Here is a 26151-nt window from a genome sequence, read left to right on the forward strand (position 1 = left end):
GTGAACAGTAATCCACGTCAGGGGACTGACCTGAGTAAAACCATTCTTCCTCACTTCCAAAAAGGCTGGATTAGACCTGAATCAGCCAGTTCCCCAATCCAGTGCAGTGCAATGTAGGAACAAACAACTGCACATGGGACCACTTTTCCTGAACTAGCTACATCAAGCTCAAGTTCTTGTGGAACAGGATTGCCATCACCTGCAGCTGATGCAGGACCAAAGAGATCATGAGCTACAACCACTGCCAGCCTGAAGGCTGGCTTCAACCCCTTCCCCTTGCTGGCTTCTAAGCCAGTGACCATCCCACAATGGGATCTATGTAGCATTGTTGTGATACTGTTGTGTATGTTCACCCTGCCTTAAACCAAAGGAAAATGAAAGCAACAGGCTGGATCTGAAGCATCTGATGGGGAGAGATGAAGAAGACAAATTATTTTTCCTAGTGATTCTTCCCTTATCCATCAGTTCAAGATAAAAAAAAACCTCACAGCCAAGCAGGTTACTTCAGGAACAGGGGGAAAAATTATCTGGAAGCTTCACATTTGAAGAATAATTTGTGGACAAGTGTGAATCTTTGCTGCTTTCAGAGGTATTTTTAAGTCCTTGTGACACTGCATCATTTCTCTCCTCTGCTTAAGTTTCTGTATGTGCCCACAACATAGGCTCCAGAGAGTGAGCAGCCATAGCTGCAGAGGAAGTGGTTGTCCCTTTGAACTGGCAACCACAAAAAAAGCTTTGGGATTTACAGTTTCCTTCCACTCCCTCAACACCTTCCCATCCTGGCCTTGACAGTTGCATACACAGATGTTCAGGTGTGTGTGTGTGCTCTCTCTCTCCTACAAGTATAACAGGTAAGCCAGAGCAGGAAAAAAGGACAGATAGTTAAAATAGTTAAAATCTGACCAGACACTGCTATTCCAACTCTGTTACCCTTAATTACAGGTCTGTGTGCAAAGGGTCTCCCCTGAGCCACAGCAGTGACCCCAGAGCTGTGCCACAGAGCACCCTGGAAGACAGCCTGGCAGGAGCTGGAACACTGATGAAGTTAAACTAGCAGCCCTGTTCAACATGCTCCAACCACTGCAGGGTGTTCCACCCTTTAAAACTCACAACTGAATGGATTTAGGAGCTGTTCTCATGAAATCAGTGTTTGAGGGTCAGCTCATCTCTGCTGGATCAAGTCTGAGCACGGGATTCTCTTCCTAAGAGTCCCGAGCAGTTTGAAATCTCTAGAGAAGCTACAGGGCTGGATGCAGCCTCAGCATGAGCAGGGGATGTACCTCATCTTATTGCCCCTGCATGAGGGTAAGAAATGAGGTTTTACCATGCATGAATCATGTGGAGATTCAGATCCAGAGAAGAAGAGGCAGATGTCCTCAGAGCCACCCCTTCTCTGAGGGATCCTACACAGACAGCATCAAGGAAGAAAAACCCACAGTGCAGTGCTGAGAAAAACAGGACTTAGCTATAGGTTTCTGGGGAACTTGCTTTATTTTTGGTACCAAACAGTGGGCCTGTTAGGAGATCTGACCTAAGGATCATCTTCCCCCAGAGTTCTCCAGCACAACTCAGATTGCCTCAAAAGGAAAAACTAAGAGGAAGGCTCTGGAAGTATTGAGGAGGCTGGTTCTGACAGCAGTTTGGCATGTTTCTTCCTCCTAATTCAGCTGAAACTTCTCCAAAGGATCAGAAAGGCAGCAGAGGAGGAGAGGGAAAGTGAGGACTCAGGAGTCTCTGGGCTCTAACTACTTGTCATCACCCACACAGCCAAGGAGCTGAATAGCCATTTAGCTGCACTCTTCTGCACAGAGCTATGGCTCACTGCAACATGCTTTGTGTTACTGCACCAGGGAGACAGCCCCTTCCATAAAGCTGGATAAGAACTGAATTAAATACATTTGTGTTTTGAAAAAAATTACAACATAACATTTCAACAGTTGTGATTAATTGATATTTAAAATAGAGAGGAAAAATAAAGCCACGATACATTACTCACCCCTCGGCACTTCTGCTGGGACCGCATCCGTAAGGATAATATTTACACAAGGAAAATTATACAAAACCACAACCAAAAACCAAACAACAACTACTCTCAGACACACACTTACCTGGGGCCCTTGCTCAGTTCTGGCATCAAAGGGGTCTCCAACCAGTCTCTTCTTGGCAAACTCCACGCTGCGCTTGACGAACTCGGGGTAGATCTGCTCCTCCACGAAGACGCGAGAGGCGGCCGTGCAGCACTGCCCCTGGTTGAAGAACACGCCTTGGTGGGCACATTCCACTGCCAAGTCCACTGTGAGAAGACCCAGGAGGGAAAAGTGTTACCACATGCACAGTTCCAGCATTCCAGTGTTTCCAGACTTGTTGTTTTCCCTTCTCTTTGGAAAACCTCGTTAAAAAATGCTGACAATGGTCCACACCCATGGAAGGCACTCACAGGGCCTCACTGCCCCCAAACCAGATCTTTTATTGCATCCACCTCCCTTCCTGCCTTTTGTCTTGAGGTCTAGTTGGCCATAGTTCCTGATACTTTCTTCCACAAGGACTCACTGAAGGCAGTTACCAGTTTTTCTTGCTCTGGCAATTCTTGATACCATGCATTGGTTCTTAAAGACAAGTTTCAGTCATGATTGCTCAGAAAGCAGCATGCCAGCTTCAGCCAGCTCCTTGCAATCCTCACAATTAGCAGCTGGCACAAATACCTCTGATTTTCAATGTGTGCTGTGCAGGACTGGAGAGGATTTTCCTGAAGCCAAATAGGATTTTCCAACCATTTTGGTAGTCACAGATTAAACATATCTCCTAGTACTACTGAGTCATGTAACAAAATTGCAATGAAACACACAAGATGAGCCCTGCAGACCACCAGGATAGAGGTGAAGGCTGGATTACATCAGGTCCTACAAAATTCCCCTGTCACAGGAATGCCTGCAGAGGGGCTGCTTTGCAGAAAACTGCTCTCCCCTGTGCTTGGCTCAGGCTCTGCAGCACTGCCAACCAAAGAGAAAGCCCACAAATAGCAAACACAGAAATGCAAGATTTAACTGCAACTGCAGCCATCCCCAGGGAAGGCACCACGGGCCATGGGAATGATCCCCATGCTGGGGAAGAGCTCCAGGAATGCACATCTACATCCTGCCTTTGGACAGAGGTTTCCTCCAGCCTTTGGGGTGGAACCAGCAGCCCTGTGAGCTGCCAGAGGACAGCAGAGACACAAAGCCCACCACCCTGGATCCTCTGACAGCAAACACAGCCAACAGCCCATACTCACAGTCTGCATCTGCACACACAATGCAGGGGTTCTTCCCTCCCAGCTCTAACGTCACCCTTTTGAGGTTGCTCTTGGAAGCAGCTTCTTTGATCAGTTTTCCAACCTGTATCAGTGAGACACAAAGAGGACATGAGTTGTTTCCCCCAGAAATCTCAAGTGTGACTCCAACAAAGGTGGAAGAGCCTGGATGGCAGCTGCAACAGGTAGAGGTGAGGGAGAAACTCTGAAATGCTTTGAGTTTCCTACTGCTGTAATGTGTTGGGTCAAAACCAGCCCCAGAATTAAGGATTGGTTTAGGCAGGTCTGAAAGGGCAGGCTGTGTGGGAGAACTACATCTGTACTCTGCTTTCAGAATTTTGTAAACTAATTCTGTTAGTAACAGTATGAATTAAAACTATTTGGTTCCTTTAGTTGTTAGGGCAGGATAATTTCTTAAGAGTGATGTAATATTTGAATTTGCTCATATTGTAACTGTTTTCTTGTATTTTACCTTCGCACATGGAAACCTTTACCTTTATTTCTGACTAAAACTGCTCTTGCCCTGGAGTGGAACTGTGAGGAAGGAAAGCATGGGGCAGCTGTCTGGTAATAACAGGTCTGCATTTCTCATGGTTTGCCCTTGTTACTCGAGCATGACTCCTGACCTCAGGAGAGATCTTCTCTAGTCACTCAGAGCTTAGGCCTAGGGACAGCAGAAATAAGTGATGCTTCCCAGCTTTGCAAGAGGCATTACTGCAGGCTGGCTGGCCAAAGAGGAGTGAGTTAATAACCTAAGAGAAGAGATCTATATGGGAAAATTCTCGTGGAGTTTAAGATCAGCATTTCCAAGCTGGCACTGAGCCCAAGTTGGGGCTTAATAACTAAATCAAAATATATTTTAAATTAGCTTCACTTCCTGGCTCAGAAACAGTAGCATTGTGCTGCAAATGCTGCAGAGATGCAGCTGAACTCACAGATGGGTGGAGGGGGAAGAAAACACTTCTAAATTACACATGCATTAGCAAAGGATCTGTCTCCCTTGGTGTTTCCTGCACACCCATGGATTAGGAGACAAGCACAGTGTCTACAGGAGTTTTTTGCCTACAGGCTCCAGCAGCTGAGATTTTCCTTCTGCCACTAATCCACTGGATAGTCCTTTTTCATTAAAAACCCAAACAGATCCATGTGGGCTGGATGAGTCTATAAGCTCTATTGTTTCCACACAGCTAATGTCTCATCTGGGCTAAAAATTTCTAAACTAGGATTTGGAGAGAAGCATGTAACTGAATAAACTCCAAGATCAGACCAACTATCAAGAGAGGACAACCTCACTGTGAACTTATACTTTATTGTGCTCTGTTTGTTCCCATGATCCCTGTACAGAAACATAGGCTTAGCACACCTTCTCCTCTGGGATAAGCCCAGGATGTACACAAAGCCACTAGATGGTAGTGTTGGTAAATGCTGCAGCTTTTGAGTGTTTGGAGTTACCTTTACCGACCAAGAACACCTTTCAAGGTAATTTGTCATCATTGCACATTCACATCACACTCTGCAATTACAAGGGCAGACTTAAGAATGGATGAATTGAGCAAATGCTCAGCAAGAATAGTGTTCCTCAAAGAACTAAGAGACTGAATTTGCCTCAGCTGCCTCCACTGGTGCGAGCATTTCCATTCTTTGGACACTGCCTCCATTCTGGAGGTGCAGATCTACTACAAGAAACATCTAAAGCAGTCAGTGGAAAAATGTTCACTTTTCTAAGCAAGCTTTTGTTTGAGAATTTTCAGCAGTGATTACTGCAGTCAGATTTGTTTGCATGTCTCAGCTCTGCTCAACTCCATGGTCTTGGCCAAGTCATATGCACTTTTCCCATGTAGGTATGGAAGAGGATGGCTGGAGGTGATTGATAGTGCAGAGGTCTTGTGGCCACCTCTCTCTCAACAAGCCAGACACATCTATTTACAGGAAAAAAGCTAAATAGAAGGTGCTTTACTGTGCAGGCCTCAGAATGAAGCTCAAATGTTAATCCCCTCCACGTCAGCAGAGAAGGCCTTAGGCACAAAGCCATGTTTTTATTTGAGTCCTAGCTCCTCAGAGGTAAATAAAGCCAAGGAAGAATTGTTCAGGGCTCTGACTGACATGTTTTCCAGTTGCAGGGCAGGACTGGCAGGCAAACATGCCCAGAAGCTCCACTGGGTCAATGACAAGATGTTAAGTCACTGCCAGCCTGCCCTGCAGACTGCCTTCCCTTACGTCAGAGCCCCTTTTCCTACAGTCCTTAGAGAAATGTGGTGGTTTGGCAAAACCCAGCTCTCAGAGATGTGGGATTATTACAAGCACAAGGATCTGAATTAGACACAAACACTTCTGAGAAATCCTGTCACATGGAATGTGCCAGAGGAAGTGCTGGTTATACAGAAGTCACTGACATCTCCTAGGTCCAGTCTTGTATGGATGACAGTTTGCAAGAGAAAGCAAAGAGGGACAGCAGGTGTCTTTGAGAAAGCCAGCACCTACCTTGGTCGATCCAGTAAAAGCAATTTTATCAATGCTGTCATGGGTAGAAATTGCAGCTCCAGCTGTGGGGCCATAGCCTGGCACAATGTTCACCACACCTGGAGGGAAACCCACCTGAAACAGAGATTAAAAACAGCTCTGTAGCGAATTTGAGAGCACAGCTCATTTCCCAGGAAGCCTGGATTAGTTGTACTATACTCCTCTGAGCTCTTACCAGATACATCCCTGTTTTCCAGGCTTTCCAGTAACATGGCTGCATGCTACCAGCTGGAGTAGACGTGGGTGAAACTAACAGCCATGCTTAGGAAATGCCAAGTTTCAGGAAGAATTCTTGGAGAAGTCCCAGTTTCAAGTCAAAAGAGAGTGACTCTTTTGGCCAAACTTGGCCCCCAGCTACTGCAGTGCAGCTGCAGCCAAGGGGTAAATGAATGAAAGTTTGTTTTGAACAAAGGTTGACATTTGTGGTTCTTCAGGGACCAGAGGGATTAAGAAGTCAGTAAAACCTCACTAGATGATGGGGCTAATAAAACAGGAGTACAAAAGCAGATGGTAACAAGACTTATGCAAGTTTCCACCACATTTACAACCTAGATTAGCCAACTAGTAGTTTTGCCAAAACAGACAAATGGCAAAACTTCAGGTGAAATTCTAGTGCAAGGAGAACTGAGGGACTGATTGGTTTGGTTTTAGTTCCTGAAACAAGAGTTTCAACAATTATTGCTCATCTAGGTTGGCCTTCCCTTACTACTGATAGCACAATGTTGTTTTCCTTGCAATTTCTAATGATGAAATTCCAGAATATAACACATTTGCTTCATTTCCTATGACTTTTTAATACAAAACCTCAATAAATGCCATTTCTTTGTAATAGAGAAAAAAGGAAGCAATTGCTCATGTACCGTCTTGCAAAAAAATTATCCTCATAAGACTTTTTCCCCCTTTTTTTCTTTTCATAAATTGGAAGGGTGGTCACATTTCTTCTATGGATGTGACAATGACAAAAATGCATTTAATGGAGTTTGCATCTTGGCTAATGAGTTTTCAAGCAAATACTGCATGTCAAACTGTGCAAATAATGATGTTTGGAGTCAGCAGCAAAGCCACAAGGAAGTAAAAAATTGGTTCAGAACACCCTGAGCCAAAAAGTTTTTTCTGTTTTTCAGCAAAAATGAAAGCCAAAATTTTGGTTGGCCAAAAATTATTTCATTGGACGTAACATATAGCTTTGTGTGTGTGGTAACATCTTCTACATCCTTTTAAAGATGAAAACCAAAAAATTTTAATTCATTTTTCTGAAAAACTTAAAATAATTTAGCTAATTTTGGGCAGAGAAAAGAGCATCTCCAAAAAAAATTATTGTGCTCTAATTACACTTCTGCCTTGAAGGACTACTGTGAGAAATAGCAACCTTAGAATTTCAGCTGAACAAAATAATTTTACCAGAACTGAATGGTATTTTTTTTGGGGGGAATGCTATGCCTGTGTTTGGGGAGCTGCATGTCAGAGTCAAAAAAAGCAGTGGTGTGGCAGGGCTCAGTAGAAGTCATGACAACTGCACCCTGTACTCATTCACTCATCTTGTGTAATCTCATTAAGCCAAGTAACTGTAGGAGATACTTAACTGGTATTATTTTTCCACTTCCTTTCCTGATGGAAGAGCCCTAAGTGACAATTACCAACATATTTTTTTCTATTTTCTCCCAGGCTAAGCCAAGAAAGGACAAAATCATTGTTTGACTGAGCCTAACAAAGAAACTGAGAGGCCAAAGCCCATCTACAACTCCTTTGGTTTTCCTCAGCCACTCACATCCATAGCTATAGGAAGCTGATGTACTGAGCAGTGCTGGAAGGTTCTGTGCATCTCCCACCTCCTCTGCACAATTAACAGACCTGTTGGCACACAAGATCCTACCTGACAAGCCCTAAACCAGCATTTTAAAATCCCAACCTTTCATCTTGCCTTTATTTCAGTTGACTTTACAGGCCAGACACAACTACATTGCTCTAGAAACCACAGAAATGACGAGGAATTGTTTCCCAGGGCACTCTGTCTTGGTTAAATTATCCCACTTAAAAACAACAAACACAACACTGCTGCCTAATCACACTCTTTTTTGTCCCACTAATAAAACTGAGCTGTTGCCTTTCCCTCATTTGGGAGAGGGGAAGACAAGATAGGGGAAGAAAAGCATCTTTTTCTCTCTGCAGCTTCCTGAGAAAGGAGAAAAATGCAGAGGTTTTGTGGTGTTTGCCACCTCCCAGCCAGTCACAAAGGCCTTTGGAAAAAAAGACCGAAGACAGAGGTTGTTCTCACTTTCCTTTGTGAGCCTATTAAAGCTGGAAGTCTGTTTGTTATGTTCAGACTCTTTAAAATCTAAAAACCAATTCAAAATACAGCCTTGCTTATGACCTTAAGAGAGCAGAACCTGGAGGGGCTGCTGAGATTCCTCACCTCCTTGATCAGAGAGCCAATGTAGAGCGCCGTGAGCGGAGTTTGTTCAGCTGGCTTGACGACCAGGGTGTTTCCACAGCACAGAGCTGGTGCCATCTTCCAGACCAGCATCAGCAGGGGGAAGTTCCACTGCAAGAACACAAGGCACTGCTCAGATCAGCCTGCCACAGTCACCTACTCACTTCCATGCAGCCTTTTCCCAGCTCAGGGAGGAAAGGAGCTGGGAGGAAAGCCACAAAGAGGAGCGTCTGTTTATAATGCTGTGTTTGCTTGGGCTAAGGAGTACAACTTCCTTGATTTCCCCCTGAGAGCCCTGATATTGCTGGCAGTCCTCACACTAATCCTGTAAGCTGGACAACCTTCTGCATGATGTGACCTCATTCTTTGAAGGAGTTTGATCACATTTTGTGTAGGATTTTGGCTCGTCAGAGATACTGTGTTGGAAGCAGTTTCCTGGTGCATCACTTCTGTACAGCATCTGTATATGGGGAATTACAGAATGCAACTACTCATTGAAAAAAACCTATTTTTTCTCTGTTAAGCACTGGCTGAGTAGTTAGGAGTTATATAATATCATTCAGTTCCAGTTTTATAAATAGGAAGCTGCAGTGAGTTGTTCAGTCATGGAAATTTAGGGGAGGTCTCATACTTCCTTCATATTGTAAATTGTTCCTTTCCAATTAGTTTTCTAATTTGGAATTAGGAACCAGTCCACATCAGTTTTCTCTGTGCTAATCTCTTTCATGGTCATGTATATTTGGGGATCTTGGAGTCTAAGCAAGAAGTGGAAAATCTAGCTCACACTGAATCTCAGAAAGGTCATTTGGCAGCAGAAAGGATTTTTTCATTAAAAATAATTAATACTGCTTCAGGGATGATGGAAGCAGGCCAAGAGCAAGGGGACTTCTTGTCAAAACCTAAGCCAAGGGCCTTCAGCTATCAACAAAGAAGCCAAGTATGTCAGGAATCCACAAATTCACACTTACAAATAAATTAGCAGTGTAGCTTTTGAGCCATGAGTTCTATTCTAACCCTGAGACAAAGCAGAATTTGGTCTCAAGTGTTATTCTTCAACTTGCTTCACCCTTTCCCCAGACCTCTTCCATTTCAGTGATCTTCTCCAATGGCCACATCCCATAATGTTCCCATTTGTCTTTTTTCTCCTAAGTTTTCTTGGAGGCCTGGCAGCTTGAGCCATTTATACCTACACTACTTTTCTACAGTTTCAGAGCATGAAATCGCTCCATTAGGAGCTTTCTGCTGCAGTGGCTGGTGAAAGTAACAGTGAAGGACTCCAGGGCTGCCTCATGATATCACCTTGGGATAAAAAACAGCCCATATGCTGCACTTCCTAAGAACTTCTCTAGCTAAATAAAAATAAAATATTTAAATATAGTCAAGCCATAGGAGAAAGGGAGGACTGGTAATTGCTCTAGGGAAACATAGCCAGGACAGTGACAGAATCTTTTTCAATCAAGTAGGAAATACAAACCCACAGGCTGTTGGTGTTATCGAGATTGAACAAGGAAAAAAAATTGGAGAAGATTTGTTCTGAGTAAACTGAAGACAGATGTGGTTTTGTTGACCCCAATCATTCTTTATACAAACTCAGTGTTGATCTTAAGTCAAATTTGTTTCTGTACTTTCTGTTGTATTTATTGCTGGTCTAGGGTCAACCTGAGATCTTACAAGTCCCACTCTGTCTCCTACAGTGGCCTTCCAAAGCATCCTGCATGTAGGCTTTTAAAGGGACATCTTCCAAAGCACTGCTGAGTGCCAAAGGTGGCTGAGAGTGACAGGGAAAATACCTTTTAACTGGTGATCAGTGTGAGGAACCTGAGATTTTGATCTGAAGTCATAAATTCTGCTCACCAGCAGCCACATTGCTTGCTCAGCCAGAAAAGCTCTGAAGCCACCAAGAGAAATGTTTGATAACCTCTTACTTTGCCTCACCCTGACACTGCCAAAGGGACTGTTGTCCTCTTGTCACCTGGGGTACAAATTCAGTCCTGCTGAAGGAAAAAGCAGAATGACCCCAGACATCTTTGGGATCCAGACCTGGTATTCCCAGGGTCCAGCAGATATGCATTTCTTTCAGTCTTATCTCAAAAGTCAAAACCCTCCAGGAGCTCTTATTGATCCAAGTACCATATAATCATGGAACATCCTGAGTTGGAAGGGATCCACTGGGATCATCAAATTCCAACTCCTGGACCTACACAGGACAGCAGCAAGGCTCCCACCACAGGTCTGAAGAGCATTGTCCAAAGACTTCTTGAGCTCTGGCAAACTTGGTGCTATGTCCAAACAGAATCTTGACACAGCACCATTTGCCTCACAAATTGTAGGATACCACATTCAAAGCATTTTACAACCAGACAGGAACAAAATCTGTCTCCCATGAGCTGTAAAGTCTTCCTGGCTGTCTGTTGAAACAGAGCAAGCAACACATGCTAACACTGGAGGCATTCCAAGAGCTAGCCACACTGTCCCCTCAGCAGAGAATGAGACCTCAAGGAAAAGAAAACTATTCATGAGATTTAATCCCAGAAAGCTCAGAGAGCAGCCAGACATAATTAATTGATAATGGATATGATTTAAAACCCAAAACTATGCATCAGCACAAGGCAGCAGAAAGCCAGCACTCCTCATGACAAGATGGTTGTCCCAGCAGTGTGAGAGTCAGAGCTCTGACTGCTCTCTGGTGACTGGTGTCAGCCTCAGAGAGCCACAGAGCATCTGATTAGGAGACCCACCCTTCCAGTGCAGAGCACTTCTGTTGCCAGGAGCAATTGGCATGGGGGTAAAACACAAAACTACATCAGGCCACTGAGATGGGAGTTCCCTGCAGAACAGCTGTGCTTAGCCAGGCAGCACAAGGCTGCAGGGTAGGATGGAGAGCACATGGAATTTCCAGCTCTCTCTGAGATGCAGGGCACCAGCCCTGTCACTTACTGGGGTTATGGCTCCACAGACACCCATGGGCTCGTGCCGGGTGAAACAGACAAAATTTTCATCTGCAAGACAAGAGAGTAAAAGGGCACAAAACAGTCAAAATCCTCACTTTTACAGAAGGTGTGTTGGGGACAGAACTAAGCCCCTGTTAGACAGAGAACACTGTTCATCCTGACTCATGGCTTTGTCCAGATGAAGATCTGAGTACAGGTCTTGTGCCAGCCTGAAAGCCAAACAGCACTCACAGTCACACAGGAACCTTTTAAAACCAGGGTTCAGTTCCTTCTGCAAACTCCCTGTGTTGAGGCTGAGGGGAGGATAACTCATTATCACACTGATATGAGCAAACAAATTTCCTTCAGATTGTCCTACTGAAAAACACAAAGCACTTGTGTCCTTGAGGGAGGGAGTTTTAAAACCCACTTTATACAGGAATCCTGTTCACTGTGACAGGAATTACACTCCTGGTAAGAAATTCATAACAAGATGAAACTCTGGAACTAAAGTAGTACTATTCACCTTAAAATACTGCTGCTGCTCTTTCACAGAGAAAGCAGGAAGAACATTTGCCTTTCAAATTCATTCTTGCTGAACACCTAGTTTCTTTGGGAAGATGTGACAGACAGCAAGAACATTTCTAATGATGCTTTTTCAAAGTGATTTCAAATCAGGACAAACAAGGAGTGTCCAGACAAGCAAAGCTTTACACCACTCTGAATGAGGGTGACAAATCTCAGTTTATATGACTGACATGGCTCCTTTTGCTGTCTGCACAGACTGAACTAGCTCAGCCCTCCAGAGCCCTTCCTCTGGTGACTAATTTCTGTCTGCAGTGTCTGTCCTTCACACAGCCTCAGAGATCACCCACATGCAGGGACAAAAGAAGCCAAATTTTAAAATACTCCATATTGTCCATCATGCCACAAGGACATCCATTCTCTTAACTTGCTCTCACCAAAACAATATTTGAACTTCTACACCTGGACCAAAGTGCTCTCTCTGTGTGACTGCTCTGACCAAAAGTTTCTCTGTTAAAAAAGCAACAGAAGAGCCCACACATTATTTTCCAGAGATCTATCCAGGCATTAACCAAGTTCTCCCATTAGTTTCAATATTGAAACACATCTGCTTAAAATGCATCCTGAGATAGAAAGGAAGTGCAGGCTCTTTTTGCAGGTTTTCAGAAGCCAGCCTTTCCATGGATCTCCCTCCCCCTCAAGCCTGATCCCATCCCAGCTCTGAAGGTACTCACCCACTGGAATAGTTCTGCCCTGAATTTTATCAGCCCATCCAGCATAGTAGCGCAGGGTTTTGATGCAGCCTTCCAGGTCAATGAAATAAGCCTGCAGAAAAGGTTTTCCTGTGTCCATTGTTTCCAGAGTCTGAAAAAAAACCAATTTGCATACACTATCAGACAAGGCAATGTTTTGGGGTTTTTTTTCCTTAAGAAAGAGCTTTTAAAAACCCTCTTCTAAGCTTTATTGTGCCTTGTTCTGAAGACATGGAATGTTCTTCCCTCCTCTAATATTTAGATAATGAGCTTGTTAATACAAATAATGCAGAAGGGAAAGCAGACACAGTAACTCTGATGTGTACAGGAGCTGCTTTGTTCAGGAGCACCTTCCAGAAGCCTCCAGAAGGTGAGTGTGGGTGGGATACAGGCTGGGGTCTGGGGCACTGGTCAGAAACAATGTGAGTATCATGATTTCACCCTAACTGACCTTCCAGCACAGATGTTCTGGAGTCCAGATGGTGTCACTGAAATCAGGCAGAGCTACTTTCCTTCTATTAGAAAAAGAAAGAATCTAATTTTTCTACTTCATAAGCCTATACCAGAAGGCTTTTCAGAGGTTGGGTTAAGTAACCTCTGGGCTCATATCTGTGCTGAGCCCAGGGCAAGGCAGAATTTGCCTCACTGAAGCTGCACTGGTGCTGATCAGCTCTAAACAAAATCCAGGCTGAGCCTGTGTCCCTCACACTGTTCTGATCATTAGTTCAGGGAATGCTTTGTTCTCCACTCAGGTCATTAAATGGGATATTGGTGCAAATGGCCAGCACATCCATAAAGGAAGTACTATCCCTTGGTAGATTGAAACATCTTTGTTTACACATGAAGTCATACCCTGTCATGCTCCACAGACATCAGGGTCCAAACAGCACTCAAACAGACATTCCCCTTGGAATGGCAAGAATTGTTATCCACTGAATGTCTGCTAAAACAACTGATTTTTATAAGTCATTGCTTAGTACACAGCCAAGGCAGCCAGGGCTGGATTTCTGCAGTGCAAACAGCAATGCCAAACAAATTCTTCCAGACCAGAAGGACCACAGCAAGCTTGAAGTGTGTTCTGGTTAAGGGAAAAGGAGGGTGCCCCAAAGTCACATCAAAAAGTGAGCAGAAAATAAACAGGGTTTATTCACACACACACACATATATATATGTATTTCTTCCCTCTTACTTGCTGCCCAGAACTGTCTTCAGAACAAAATGTTTTGGTTTTGCCCTGCTGAAACTGAAAGCTGTCCTGCAGTTGAGTGACACTGTGTTGGGGAAAGAGACCCAGCTCAAAACAGTCACACAGGTACAGGCTCCTGAGCACATCCCTCAGGTGTCAATTCCCTCTGACCCCAGCAGGGCACTGGCTCAGTTATCTGCACATCTGACAGCATGCAATGTCATAAATGCATTTCCCTGAAGATAAAAGTGCAGCACTGAACTGGAGAGTGCTGAGATCCAAGAACTTAGGTGGGGATGGACAGCAACCCCAAGCTGAGATCTCTGGGTGCCATTTGGAAAGATGTACAAGGCCTGTAGAGTCCAAAGGCTTCTACCAACTGAACACATTTTAAGTACTAATATATTTAATCACTTCAATAACTAGCTAAAGTCCTGCAAAAGTCAACTATGTAGAAGAACTGACAGCCTTCTAAAGCCCCTAAAGTCCTGCAGAAAAAGGAACAAAGTCATGACTCCTGTCTTCTGCCCTTCATGAAGGGAGAGAACAGAAAAAGATTAGGTAGGTAGGGATACACCAGAGCCAACTGCTGCTGGCTTATCACTGCTCCCAGTACTCACTGCCAGGATGACTCTGTCCCTCTCCAGGAGATCAGCCAGCTTGTGCAGGAGTCGTCCTCTGCTTGGGGCATCCATCTGTCTCCATGGAGAGCCCCTCTGGAACGCTGCCTTCGCTGCCTCCACTGCATTATCCACGTCAGGCTACACAACACACACACAGGAAAACCTCAGGTTACAAGGAAGGAGCTGGACAATGGCACAGAAACCCCTCCTAGTTGGTGCTGTGGTGGCCAAAACCAAGTTGTCTAACAAAACCACTTTCATTTCACTCCTGGATTTGAATTCAAGCCTGGAATATGTTTTATGTTTGGCCTGAGCTCATAAACAACCTTGAGGCCTGAATACCAATTGGGTCTTTCAAGGATAATTTAATGTAACTGACTTGTTTATAAAATAATCCAGAATCATGTTCCTGCCAATACAGGATGTGACACTGGGGGAGGATGAAGAATCATGACAGGCCACTGGCCTACATGAATTAGCCTCCTCTAAACAAGTGTGGGCAGGAAAATCCCCCATGAGATCAAGATTTTACCCAGGGAAGTAATTACAGCTCAGATCCCACCATCCAGTTCCCCTGGAGCCCATGCCAAGGCAGTTAACACACCAAAAATCACCCTTAGATCCTAGAACACATTCCCAGAACACTTCTACCAGATGGGAAAGGTTTTGCTATTCAGTGCTATGACAAAGACATTTCCCCTAAACACACTGAGTGCCATTGTCCCTTCATCTCCCAACAGCTTTACCATCCTCTGGACCAAATCCAACTCTGTTTAACCAAGTTACTAACCAGATGGGGAGAAAATTCCTCTCTTCCCACACCATCACCCCTGGAGCTTCGTTCATTTGCTCTGGCCACTGTATGCTCTGGACTCCTCCCATCACCTCACACACATTGATTAAAAAAGTGAAGCCAAGGGCTTCCAATGCAATGGGATCTATGGGAACACTGCCACCAACATGCACAAGGCCAAGGCTGTACCCCAAGCACTGATAAAGCTTTGGGCAGATTCCTGCTGTGTGTAAAGCCTCATTTCAGCTGATGGAGAACTTGCACCTCAGTGCAATATACTGGTTCAAAAGGCTGGGAAAGGAGGGAAGGTGTCAGACCTTGACCATTCCTCCCAGCACTTCACCAGTTGTCTCATCTATACCTTTTCTCAAGTCTTGTCTGGATACAATTAGGAAATGACCCTCTGCATTGATCCAACAAGGTCTGGCCACATCCCCCTCACAGGAGGGGATGTGGGGTGCTCAGTCCAGAAAAAAAACATTGTAGGGAGCCATGCTGCCTTCATGGTCACAACTGCAAGTCATCACCCAAGGCAATGGCACCCTACATTAAATTTGGCTGCATTTCTTTACCAAGCAATAACACAGCTTTGAAACAGTCTGACCTATACTGTCAGGAAAAGAGTTCCATCCTTCTGGAAGAGCACTGGTGGGAAGCCATTGGAGGAAACTTGTGCTGTCACAGGATGGCTCTGGTCCAGCAAGGGATGCTGGTGGGGCAGAGGTGCCCAGGGCCACTAAGCACAGCCAGGCAGGTCCTGCCTGGAGCCATCACCCACAGACACCACAGGCCTTTGAATGGCTCACTCTGCTGGAGTTCATCTGGATTCACATTGGCACATCACAAAAGCCAGAAGGCACCACCAGCCACTGCACACTCATGTATCCCCCATCCTGCCTGCTGGAATGAAGGCAATAATTTATGTGACAGAGCAGGCAAAGGAACATAAGTGTGTCAGGTTTAAACAAGCCTTTCCTTAACAGCATTTAATTAGTTCTGCAATCAGGCTGGGAGCACTGATGTGCAGGGAACTGGTCTGCAGTGGCACAATGCCATTGGTGCTGAGGGTCTTCCCTCCACCCTGGCACTCACAACAGGAGTGAGACAACTGCATGGGCAGAGGACTTCAGTGCATGCTCAGATGTTCCCCAGCCTCTAAAAATGGGAGCACCTGAGCCCTGCTGCAGTTCCTGTAGAGACAAAAATGAAGACAACCATCTTTCTGAGATATTCTGGGTACAAAAATTGGCTCAGAGCTTCCAGTCACTGTCATGCAGGCTTCCCCTAAACACCCTCAGGGTAGCACCACCAAGTGATATCCTGAGAGCCTTTCTGCACAGCCTCAATAGTCCTGAGAGACCAGCAAAAACAAGGAAATCCTTCAGGAAGGCTGAAATGCCATTCTTAATCCATCCTGTTATGACTAGGCATTAGGGGAGTCTGAATGGCATGTTCATTGCAGGCATGTTGCAATAGGTAGGCACAAGGCGTGACAAAGTGACTCTGAGCTGTCAAGGTGCCAGGAACACCCTGTGGTGCACAAAACCACAGCAGGAGGAGATCCACGCATCCTGGTGCTCCACTCGGATCTATAACAGATTTACTGACATTACATAAAAAGCTCCACTAAGAATATTAAGATTGCAAAGTCTTTACAGTGTTGGGAAATGCCTGCAAACCTTCATAGCCACCTGGGGTGTTTGAATTATGATACAAGCCCCAGTTACACAATCACATACCTTCCCCTCTGAACAAACTGAACACTGTTCTTTGTTCTGAGCTGCCTCGTCCATCTTCCTCCTCTCCCTCAAGTCCTGCTCATTGCTGCTCCTTTTTTCTTTCCCATCCTCTTTTCCTCTCTCCTGCCCCAGCACAGGCTGCAGAGCACAGTGAAGACCATCACCCCACTGGCTCTGTGACTGGGAAAACACCTGCAAAAAAGCCTTGCTCTGCTTCAATCTCAGGGTGCCCCAGAGTGCTCCAAGTGAGGAGATGTGCCAGGCATGGAGCACACCCCTGGGGACCCTTTTTCTTCAATTCACCTACTGACTTCTTCAAAAAGCCTCCCCTGTGCACATCTTTGGAAAGGCACTCTTCTGACATAGGGCATGAGCATGTCACAGTTTTTCAGTTAGAAGAGGTTCCCTGACCTGCTCCCCTGCAAACAGTTCACACATTGAATTCCTTTAAGTTCCAAACAGCAGCCTAACAGCATCCTGAAATGTCCAAAATCATTACTGAGGGCACTGCAAGTCTACTGAGGTCTTACCTCAGTCTGCCACTACAATCTGAAGGGGACAGACTGACTGTGAACAAACCCCAACATTCAAAGATCCACTAGAGGGTGAACTGTTTAGAAATGATCATGACAGAGACTTGACAATCATAGCTGTGGACCTGCTGCCCATGCTCTGAGCAACTGAGCTGGGCACTGCTTTGAGGAAGGAGCACTTTTCCCCGTCCTTGATGGATGTCAGCAAGCTGCTACAAGAAAAAGCCTGTCTCCAAGTGTTAGGGACAGCACCAGAGTTACTCCTTTTCCATTATCATCCTGGCAAACAGTTGGACACTAAGCTTTTATTTGTCAGGTATATTCCAGCATCCAGTGGAAACATCCACCATTTTATTTTCAGGGCGTCTTTTTCCACACAGACATCTCTTTATCCCTCAACTGTCCCATCAAGGACAATTCTGTAAGTAAAGAACAGACAACAAAACCTTTTCTTCTAGGCTTATAAAGCATTGGCCAAGTTTCAGCACCAGACTAAACTGTCATCACTGAGATACTGGCTGCCAAATTTCCACCCCTCATGTGCAGCCTAAGCAAAACACTCTGCATGGCCAGGGAGGGGCAGGTTTGTGTTCAGGGCTTGGGAAGAGGAGCTCAGCTGTGCTCTGCCAATGTTGGGCTGTAGCAGGAGCTGCCACCCCTGCAGTGGCACTGGCCTGCACAGAAAGTGCAGTGGCACAAGGGGACAAGGCTCTGGAAAGCAGCACTGAGCACAACTCACCACTTCCTGTGGCAACTCCAGCAGACTGGAGTTACAGCCCCACGAGGGGATGAACCAGAGCAAGGGAAGCCTCAGGGACCTTGGCTAGCCAGAAGAGGGTGGGATGTGGTCAAGTGTCAGCAGAAGGCAAACAGCTAGTTGGGGATGGTTGTCACCCAGTACTCTTTTTAATTAATCCAGATCCAGGTCTAATCCCTACTCAGTTTCTTGGAAAAGCCTAGTTAGAGCAAAATATTGTTTTAAAAGGTGAGATGTATAGAAGAGGCTTTCAGCACCCAAAGCTAGCTTACATTTTTGGCTACAATTTCCATTAAAGAAATCAGTCACCTGTACTGAGTATTCAGGGGGTGGGAGCTCCACTGGCTAGAAAAGTTTACAGTGACCCTCCTGCAAGCTAGAAGCTGAATTCAGAGAGGGGAAAAATCTCAAGGAGGCAAAACCGGCCTGTTAGTTTTGTATAACAATTTTCTTTAGCCAACATTGAGAAGCAAGCACAAACTGCACATGTAATACTCTCTATGGCTGCTTGAGGACACGCTTAGCTCAGGGAGCAATAACAACGTCATGGTTTCTGCCTATCAAAATACACTTGCATCAGAGTCAGCTTCAATTCCACTGTTTACATGCCACTGCAATTAAACACAGTTGTGTCCTACCCAGTCAGGATAAAGAAATGACACATAATGTTTGGTTCTGCCTCAATGTGTAATTGCCCCATGGATGCACAGATCCCCAGTGGCAGTAAGTCTTGGAGGCTGCCTCACAAGCACTGGACAAGCTTAAATACCAAGAACAAGAAGTCAGTGCAGGCAGAAATGGCCACGCTGCCCATCACTTACTGCCCACAGCAATGAGCTACCAAAGCCCTGGCACAGCACAGCAGCTGTGAATCACCTTCCCATGACTTCCTGCACAAAGCCAGATGTTGGCCCAGCTCTTTTCCATAGGTCAGACTAGTTGGCCCATACATGATGAGCTGTTTTGGACAAAAAAGTGTCACATGTGATTGTTCCTCACCTCAGGCTGTTACCAAACCCAAGCAGTAACATCTCAGGTTACTCTACAGCACACAAAAGATTACTAAAGCTCTTGAGATACTGGTTTGGTTTTAGTGAGAGCTGCCACATTTGTGCAGGAGACCAGAACCCACAATACCAGCCAGAAAAGCAGCACCACATCTTCAGCAGCAAGTGGTCAATGTTTGCATGACCAAATTTAAATTCCCCCAAGCACTCAGGTTATTTGTGTTTAAAAAAGGGGGAGTTTCAGTTCAGTGTCTCCAACAGGCTGCCCTGCAGCTGGGGTATAAACCACCCCCAACACAGGGCCCAAATCCTGTCAGGGGTGAGCACACACCATCATTGCTATTTCCTCAGGCTGGCTACTTCCTTCCAGTCTATGGCACAAGAACGATGCTCAATCTCATTCCTCTGACAGTGTTCAGCAGCCAGTTCCTACCAGGGAAAGTGCTTCTGACAAGCTGGACAGGATTGATGTTACACCCAGCCCATGTAACTCTTGAGCAGCACATCCAGTGTCCCAGACCTCCAGCTCAGGCTGGCCAGATGGATATTGCTGTTATAAGGCAGCTTTTCCTCTGTGTGCTTCCCTACACAAAGGAATTCCCTGGAAAATGTCTTCTGCACTGCTTGTCCAACAATACTTACCTTATCTCCTTCCTCAATGTCACAGATTTTCTCCAGAGTTGAAGGGTTGTAGGTGGGGAACTTCTTTCCACTTGTAGACTCGTGCCATTCGTTGTTAATAAATATCTGAAGAGAGAGCAAGGGGAGTGGGATGGGCAGGAGAAAGAAAAACAACTTATATAGACAAAAAACCCACAAGTGCACCTCAAAGGTCCAGAGGCTCTTCAACTTCCATCCATGGCAGAGTCAAGGATGCTCAGGCTCTCTCCAAGGGACACTGCTGGCAATACAGAAGCATTTCTACAAACCTTGTGCACCCAGTAAGTTTTGAGCCAGAGGAAGGCAGAGCACAGGTCCCACAGAGACCACCAGGATTTGGCAGTGAGAAATGGGCAGTTTTTAAAATACATCTCCATGGGAACAGCAAGCAGACCCCAAGAGAAACTTGTATGGTTGAGGCAGAAGGGAGCCCCCCGTTCTGTGTTGCTGTACAATTATTACTTGGCTGTTGGTGCCCTGCCCTGGGCTACCTCCACAGCTTGCTCCCCCTCTGGCAGTGTCTGCAGGAGGAGGGCTCTGGCTCAGCTCTACCCCACCATGCCTTGTCACAGGCCAGATCAAGCCTCCCACGTCACTTGGAGTCATCTGTGACAAGATTTAAGTGTTTCAAAATATTGCATTTCCAGAGCAAGAACAAACAGTCCCAGCGTTGCGTAACTGAAAATGCATTAAATACTGGAGTGTTGTTACTCACTGTAAACAGAACACGAATACCTATATACAATTAATTGATTCAACATGCATCTTATCCACGCTGTGATCTGACTTGGCAGTGTTATATTTTATAAATATACTTTAAATAAGATTAGATGAAGTAATCTTTATTAGTAGCCTGCTAGTGGCTGTAAGCTAGTACTTTTATTTGGAAGCCATCCACATTTGCAATCTTGTTTATGAGTCTCTACACACCACCAGGAGATTAATGTTGCATCTCTTACATTCGGAATTCCCACTGCTTTGGGTCATAGTTTTCTTTCCTTGGGCAGCTTTTTTCCTGAAAGGACTTTTTCTTATTATTTCTGCATAAAGCATCCAAAGTGTAATTGGTGTAGAAGCTGCACTGCTGGACCCACCTGTTTCACACAGGCTGAGAAAAAGAAAATTTCACAAAAAATGTTGCCAAGGGAAGTCACAAGAAAAGATACAATGTTAGAAATATTAACTCCTATGTAGGACCCCAGTGCTCCCAAACTACCTCTGTTACCCAAGTGCTACATTTTAACATAAAGAAAAACTGAGGTTAAAATGAGTTTATTTCCCTAATGAAGAAAAGTCGTATTATAAATGTGGGAAATATGACAGGAACCATAAAATTACAGTATCAGGTATATGCTCACAAACTAAGGATTGGGGAAGGATACTGATTTTTCCTTTGCATTCAGTGCTAATTCTGTGGGAAAGTGATGTTCCTACTAAGCAGTAAAACATCAGAGTGACAGGATCAGGCTGTTTTAAATGTAACATATACACTGGCATCATTCTGGGAATCCACCACATATCACGAGTCCTTGGTGCCAGGAGTTGAAATCAAATTGAATAGTATATCCACAGTTCATGCTTCACAGCCAAAATTTGAGACAAGGAATTGTGGACAGATCACTTCCATCACACACCCATGACAAGCACTAAGCTGCTCTATAAGAAAGATCTTTGTTGAAAAACTTTGCCTCTCCCCCCAGCCCCATAACTGGTAGAACCAAAAATAAAAATCTCCTCTAAGCAGAGGGAACCGTGCTGTCAGCTGTAAACATCTGGTGAAACTCAGAGCTTGCACAAAACCCCTCACAGTTTTATGAAAATTGACTGCTGCTCATTATTTTCTCAGATGCACCGGGAGCATCAGATCAAACATCAAACTCACACTTTTAATTTATGTTGGTTTCCACTTTAAAGATACAACCTTGACTCTTTCAGCGCTCGCAGTCTCTGGCAAAACTGTGGAGCATAAACTGCGTGTTTGAAAACACACACGGCTGCAGGATAAGATCCCTAAGGAGTGTTTAAAAGTGTTCACAACAATAAAAATAACAAAAACCAGAACATTTGGATGTTTAAGAAGAACTCAAATGGCTGTGTCCATTTTGGACGCAGGAAAGAGCTGTTTGTGCTGCATTACGCCATTCTGCAACCAGCAGCTGCAGACCCAATTTGCTGCTAAATGACAAGTTTATCTGACAAATAAAGAGTAGATAAATTTCGGATGTTAAAAAATTAATCTAGTCCACTGATTACTCATAATTGCTAGTCTGTTTCAGTACACTTTGGATGCATAATTCAAATCAACACCTCACCGGACAAGCTATCAGTGTTCCTTCTTTCTAGCTACAAGGCAATAAGCTTCGAATTTTGTTTTTTCTTAATACTCAACACAAAAATGCAACAGTAACACACTCATTCAGCTCCTGCAGCTCTTTTAGTCCGGGCACAAAGTTGAAATTATGGCAGCCGAGGCTCCTCAGCAGTAACCAGCCTGACGCTCTCCCCACTGCGCAAGGCAGCGGGTCAGGCTGTTGTGGAACAAAAAGCGACTCGGCGATCGCAGAGCTACAGCTGCACTGGGAGCAGGGATTTCTGCAGCCCTGCTCAGCTCCAAGCCAGCCCCACCTCTGAGGGACAGAGATATCAAGCTCAGGAGCCTTTGGTTTATACTGGAAGGTCAGGAGCAACTGTTTAAAGGGAAACTCAATGGAGAGTGGAGAGGTGAGGCTTTGTGTGGGCTCAGTGCCCGACTCCTCATCCTGTGGGGAGGCCATGGAGCTGGGATGAAGAGCCACCAACACGAGCACTGCTCCTCTCTGGGGCTGCAGGATGCTCCAGTCTCATGGCAGAGCCTTTCCACAAGGCCCAGTCCTGCTGGACACAGGCCCTGCGCTCGCCACCACCCAAACCCACCACTGGCACCAAGCCACCTCCCCACAGGGGAGCTGTGGGTCAAGGACGCTGGAACACGACCCCAGCAAGCGGCTCTGAGGGATAAAACCTTCCTCGCCCTGCCCAGGCTCACCCCATCCAAATCGGATTTTGCTGAGCGCCAGCGGGGAGCTGGAGGCGTTCACGGGTGGCTTGGGAGGGGAAGATGGTGATAGGCGCCACAGCCAGGGAGAGGAGCCCAGGGCGCCTGGGGCAGAGTAACAGCTTTGGAGGAGTTATTTTATTAAAAAGAAATAAATAGGTTTTTGGCATTAGGGATTGGGGCAAGTGTTGCTCCATTAGAAACGCCACTGTCATCTGCTTGCTCAACCTCAAACCCCCGTAAACCTACTGTCTCAGGCAGCAGAAGGAATAAAAGAAGCTAAGGAAAACAACATTGAGGGCGAAAATTCTGTATTAAAAATATAACACCTCACCACCACACTGACTCCATCGAACACCAGCGACACCACAGCGAAGCCCACCCGCCGCCCAGCGCCCCGTGCCTGGCGGGCTCACCTTGGTGTATTTCACCTCCAGGCTGCGCAGGGGCCGCGGCAGCGGAGGCACTTTCTTGTCGGGCTGCCCGTTCTCCACAGCGCCATTGAGGGCTGCCATGGCCCCGCCGTCGAGCCCGCGCGCCTTCTGCCCGCTGACAGCGCCCGCGCCGCCTTAAGAGCGCCGCGCGAGCCGCCCGCCCGCCCCCATTGGCCGCCGCCCCCCGCCTCGCGCGCCGGCTCCGCCCCCCGCGCCCCGCCCCGGCCCCTCGCGCGGCCGCAGGTGACGGGCGGCGCCGCCCCGCCGAGGCTCCGCGCGCGCCGCAGGGGCGGGGGGGCGCCCGCACGCCGCGCGCGCCGCCGTCGGGGTCCCCAGAGCGCTCGCAAAGGGCTCCCCAAGGGACTCACGGGATCCCAAAGGAATCCTCCCTTCAGGATCCCCAAGGGTTTCCAAAGGGCTCTCCACAGCGTTGCAAGGGATCCTACTCAATGTCTCAGGGGATTCCCCTCAGGCCATGAACGGTTTCCCGAGGGGCTCTCCGCAGAATCCCACCGGGTTCCCCTCAGGGGTCCCACATAGTCCCTCAGGGTCTCTGAAGGGACATTGCTCCCTCAGGGCTCCCTGTGGTGTTCCCCTCAGCGCTCCTGCGGGGCTCCCTCAGAGCTCCACACACAGCTCTGACATTGCTCCCCACAGGGCTCCCTCAGAGCTCCACACACAGCTCTGACATTGCTCCCCACGGGGCTCCCTCAGAGCTCCACGCACAGCTCTGACATTGCTCCCCACGGGGCTCCCTCAGAGCTCCACGCACAGCTCTGACATTGCTCCCCACGGGGCTCCCTCAGAGCTCCACGCACAGCTCTGACATTGCTCCCCACAGGGCTCCCTCAGAGCTCCACGCACAGCTCTGACATTGCTCCCCACAGGGCTCCCTCAGAGCTCCACGCACAGCTCTGACATTGCTCCCCACGGGGCTCCCTCAGGGCTCCCCGCAGCTGAAGGCAGTGAGGGAGGGCAGCAGGATGTACCAGATGGGCTCTGGGGAGTAGAGCAGCCACCCTGGCTTCCCCCAAAGGGTCCCACTGGGGTGAGCATGGGAGGATGTGCCCTCTGCTGCCTTCTGCCTCTGCATCCCACCCAAGCCCACCCAGAAGTCATTCATGGGAGGACTTTTGCAAAGGTCTCCATGGGAATAACACCAGTGTCTCCCAGCAATAAGGGGAGATAATATCTGCTATTCCTGGTGCCCTGACATCCTTACCTCAACCTGCTACACCTCATCCTTCACTCAGTGCCTCTGGAGAACTTTCCAGGACTGATAGTAAGAGAAGAACATGACACCAAATGTGTGCTGTGCATCTGACAGCAGCTCCTCCACATTCCTGTGTGCGTACAGGAGTCTGGGACCAGTTTGACCATCCCAGTCCGACTATCCCAGTCAAAGGACTCCAGCCGGCTGGGGCAGGACCAGGCCCTTCCAGTAGAAAGTCCTACACTGATAACAGCATAGTTGTGTCCCACTCAGCCAAGCTCCAGCATGGTGCTCATAGTAGCGTACTTGGAGTGTCGAGAAAGATGCTGTCTTTCGAGAAGTCCTGAAGGATATGGAACATGTCTTAAGTGACAGATCTAGGCTCTGAGCCTGAACAAGTTCATTATGTATTGCTTAACTTTATTCTGCATAAAATATGTGTAAGTCTTTGCAGGCTGAGGGCCAGGACACTCAGAGCACCCTCACACCCCCACACACATGGAAGATAATACAACATATTTTCCATATAACAAGTGGCAAGATGCCAGAAGTTATCTTCTAAAATGTTCTGCAGAATCTGTAATCCCCAGCAATAGTCAGCACTTTGCTGTTAGAATGCTTAAAAATACTCAGAGCTTCCAAAGGCAGCCTGTGATATCACAGTGGCACAGATTTAGTGCTGATTCAGAAGGGAAAGTACCTTGATGAACCAACCCCCACTCCCTGCAGCTTGCAGGATGTTTTTGGAAGTTCTCTGCCCAGGTGAAAACCTATCTGATGGTGATTGGTGCAGAAACGTTTATTTCTAAGCTGTCCGTTTTTAACTATCCAGTTGCTATTTCCCACAAAAGCTACAAATGCACCCAAGCTAAAAGAAATCTCTTAGCCATATCCCAATGTATTCCTAGTCCCAGTGAAGAGCAGTTTATCCATTTCTGTCTTTACCTTGTTCACAGAAACTCTCAGTGGAAGTGGAAAGTACTTTTGCAATTAGAGGACAAAATATCAGGATGAGGAGAATGATGAATAAGAAGTTCCAGAACAAGCAGTGTCTAAAGAGTCATTCCAGTGGGTTGTCTCATGTGGAATGACCTTGTCTCTTATCTCTGATGAGGAAGATTTTATACAAGACACTCCTGGGAAAATTATTGCCTCTTTGAGTTAATGTTGGTGCAGTGTGAGATACATCTAAGGCAGAAATTCCATGGACAGGGTTTGGGGATGTGTAAGACTTTTAAAAGGTTGTACAAAGTGAATGAATGGTGAGTCAGCAACATATGAATGAGCTGAAATAATTGACTTCAATGGATATACGTAGCTATGTGCAGTGTTTCCTCTGATAATGTCACAGGAAGAGTAACAGAATGTTCTGCTGTCAGAGTCTTGTGGACACTGATTGGTCCTTTGTTGGGCAAACTCCATCCTGCCATAAGCAGGAAGTCCACCAGCCCCAGAAGTGATGTGCCTTTGGTCACCAGATGTGTCTTTTGTGCTTCTACCAGATCACAGGGGTGGAAATACTCACGTCTCATGACTTCTGAGTGGGAGAAGCCCTAAAACCATCAGCAGAGCCCTGATCAGAACAAATGTGAGACATTTTACATTCATTCCTGTGCCTCAGGAAGGGCATGCCACCACTAGGACAGAGGGACTGAAAAAATGGGTTTTACCTAAGTTTGCAACAATGTGTTGCAAAGTTGATCAATGCCTCGCAAACAGGAGCAG

The 26151-nt window shown here is 46.3% G+C and overlaps 1 protein-coding gene across 1 annotated transcript in view; it reads right to left on the minus strand.

Moving 5' to 3' along the window:
* The window catches only part of ALDH1A3 (aldehyde dehydrogenase 1 family member A3), a 33324-nt gene extending 10004 nt beyond the window's left edge, over nucleotides 1–23320 (minus strand). The window contains exons 1-9 of the mRNA XM_071441234.1: nucleotides 23196–23320; nucleotides 19728–19832; nucleotides 14254–14394; nucleotides 12430–12559; nucleotides 11178–11239; nucleotides 8223–8351; nucleotides 5771–5884; nucleotides 3272–3374; nucleotides 2109–2293 (exon numbers count right to left, since the gene is read on the minus strand). Of these exons, the coding sequence (XP_071297335.1) occupies nucleotides 2109–2293; nucleotides 3272–3374; nucleotides 5771–5884; nucleotides 8223–8351; nucleotides 11178–11239; nucleotides 12430–12559; nucleotides 14254–14394; nucleotides 19728–19832; nucleotides 23196–23294 (1068 nt within the window). The 5' untranslated portion in view covers nucleotides 23295–23320. The remainder of the gene's footprint in view (nucleotides 1–2108; nucleotides 2294–3271; nucleotides 3375–5770; nucleotides 5885–8222; nucleotides 8352–11177; nucleotides 11240–12429; nucleotides 12560–14253; nucleotides 14395–19727; nucleotides 19833–23195) is intronic.
* Nucleotides 23321–26151: the final 2831 nt, after the last annotated feature.

Source organism: Agelaius tricolor, unplaced genomic scaffold, assembly GCF_023055355.1.
Source record: "Agelaius tricolor isolate 1412-34295 unplaced genomic scaffold, bAgeTri1.0.p SCAF_16, whole genome shotgun sequence".
Classification (NCBI taxonomy): domain Eukaryota; kingdom Metazoa; phylum Chordata; class Aves; order Passeriformes; family Icteridae; genus Agelaius; species Agelaius tricolor.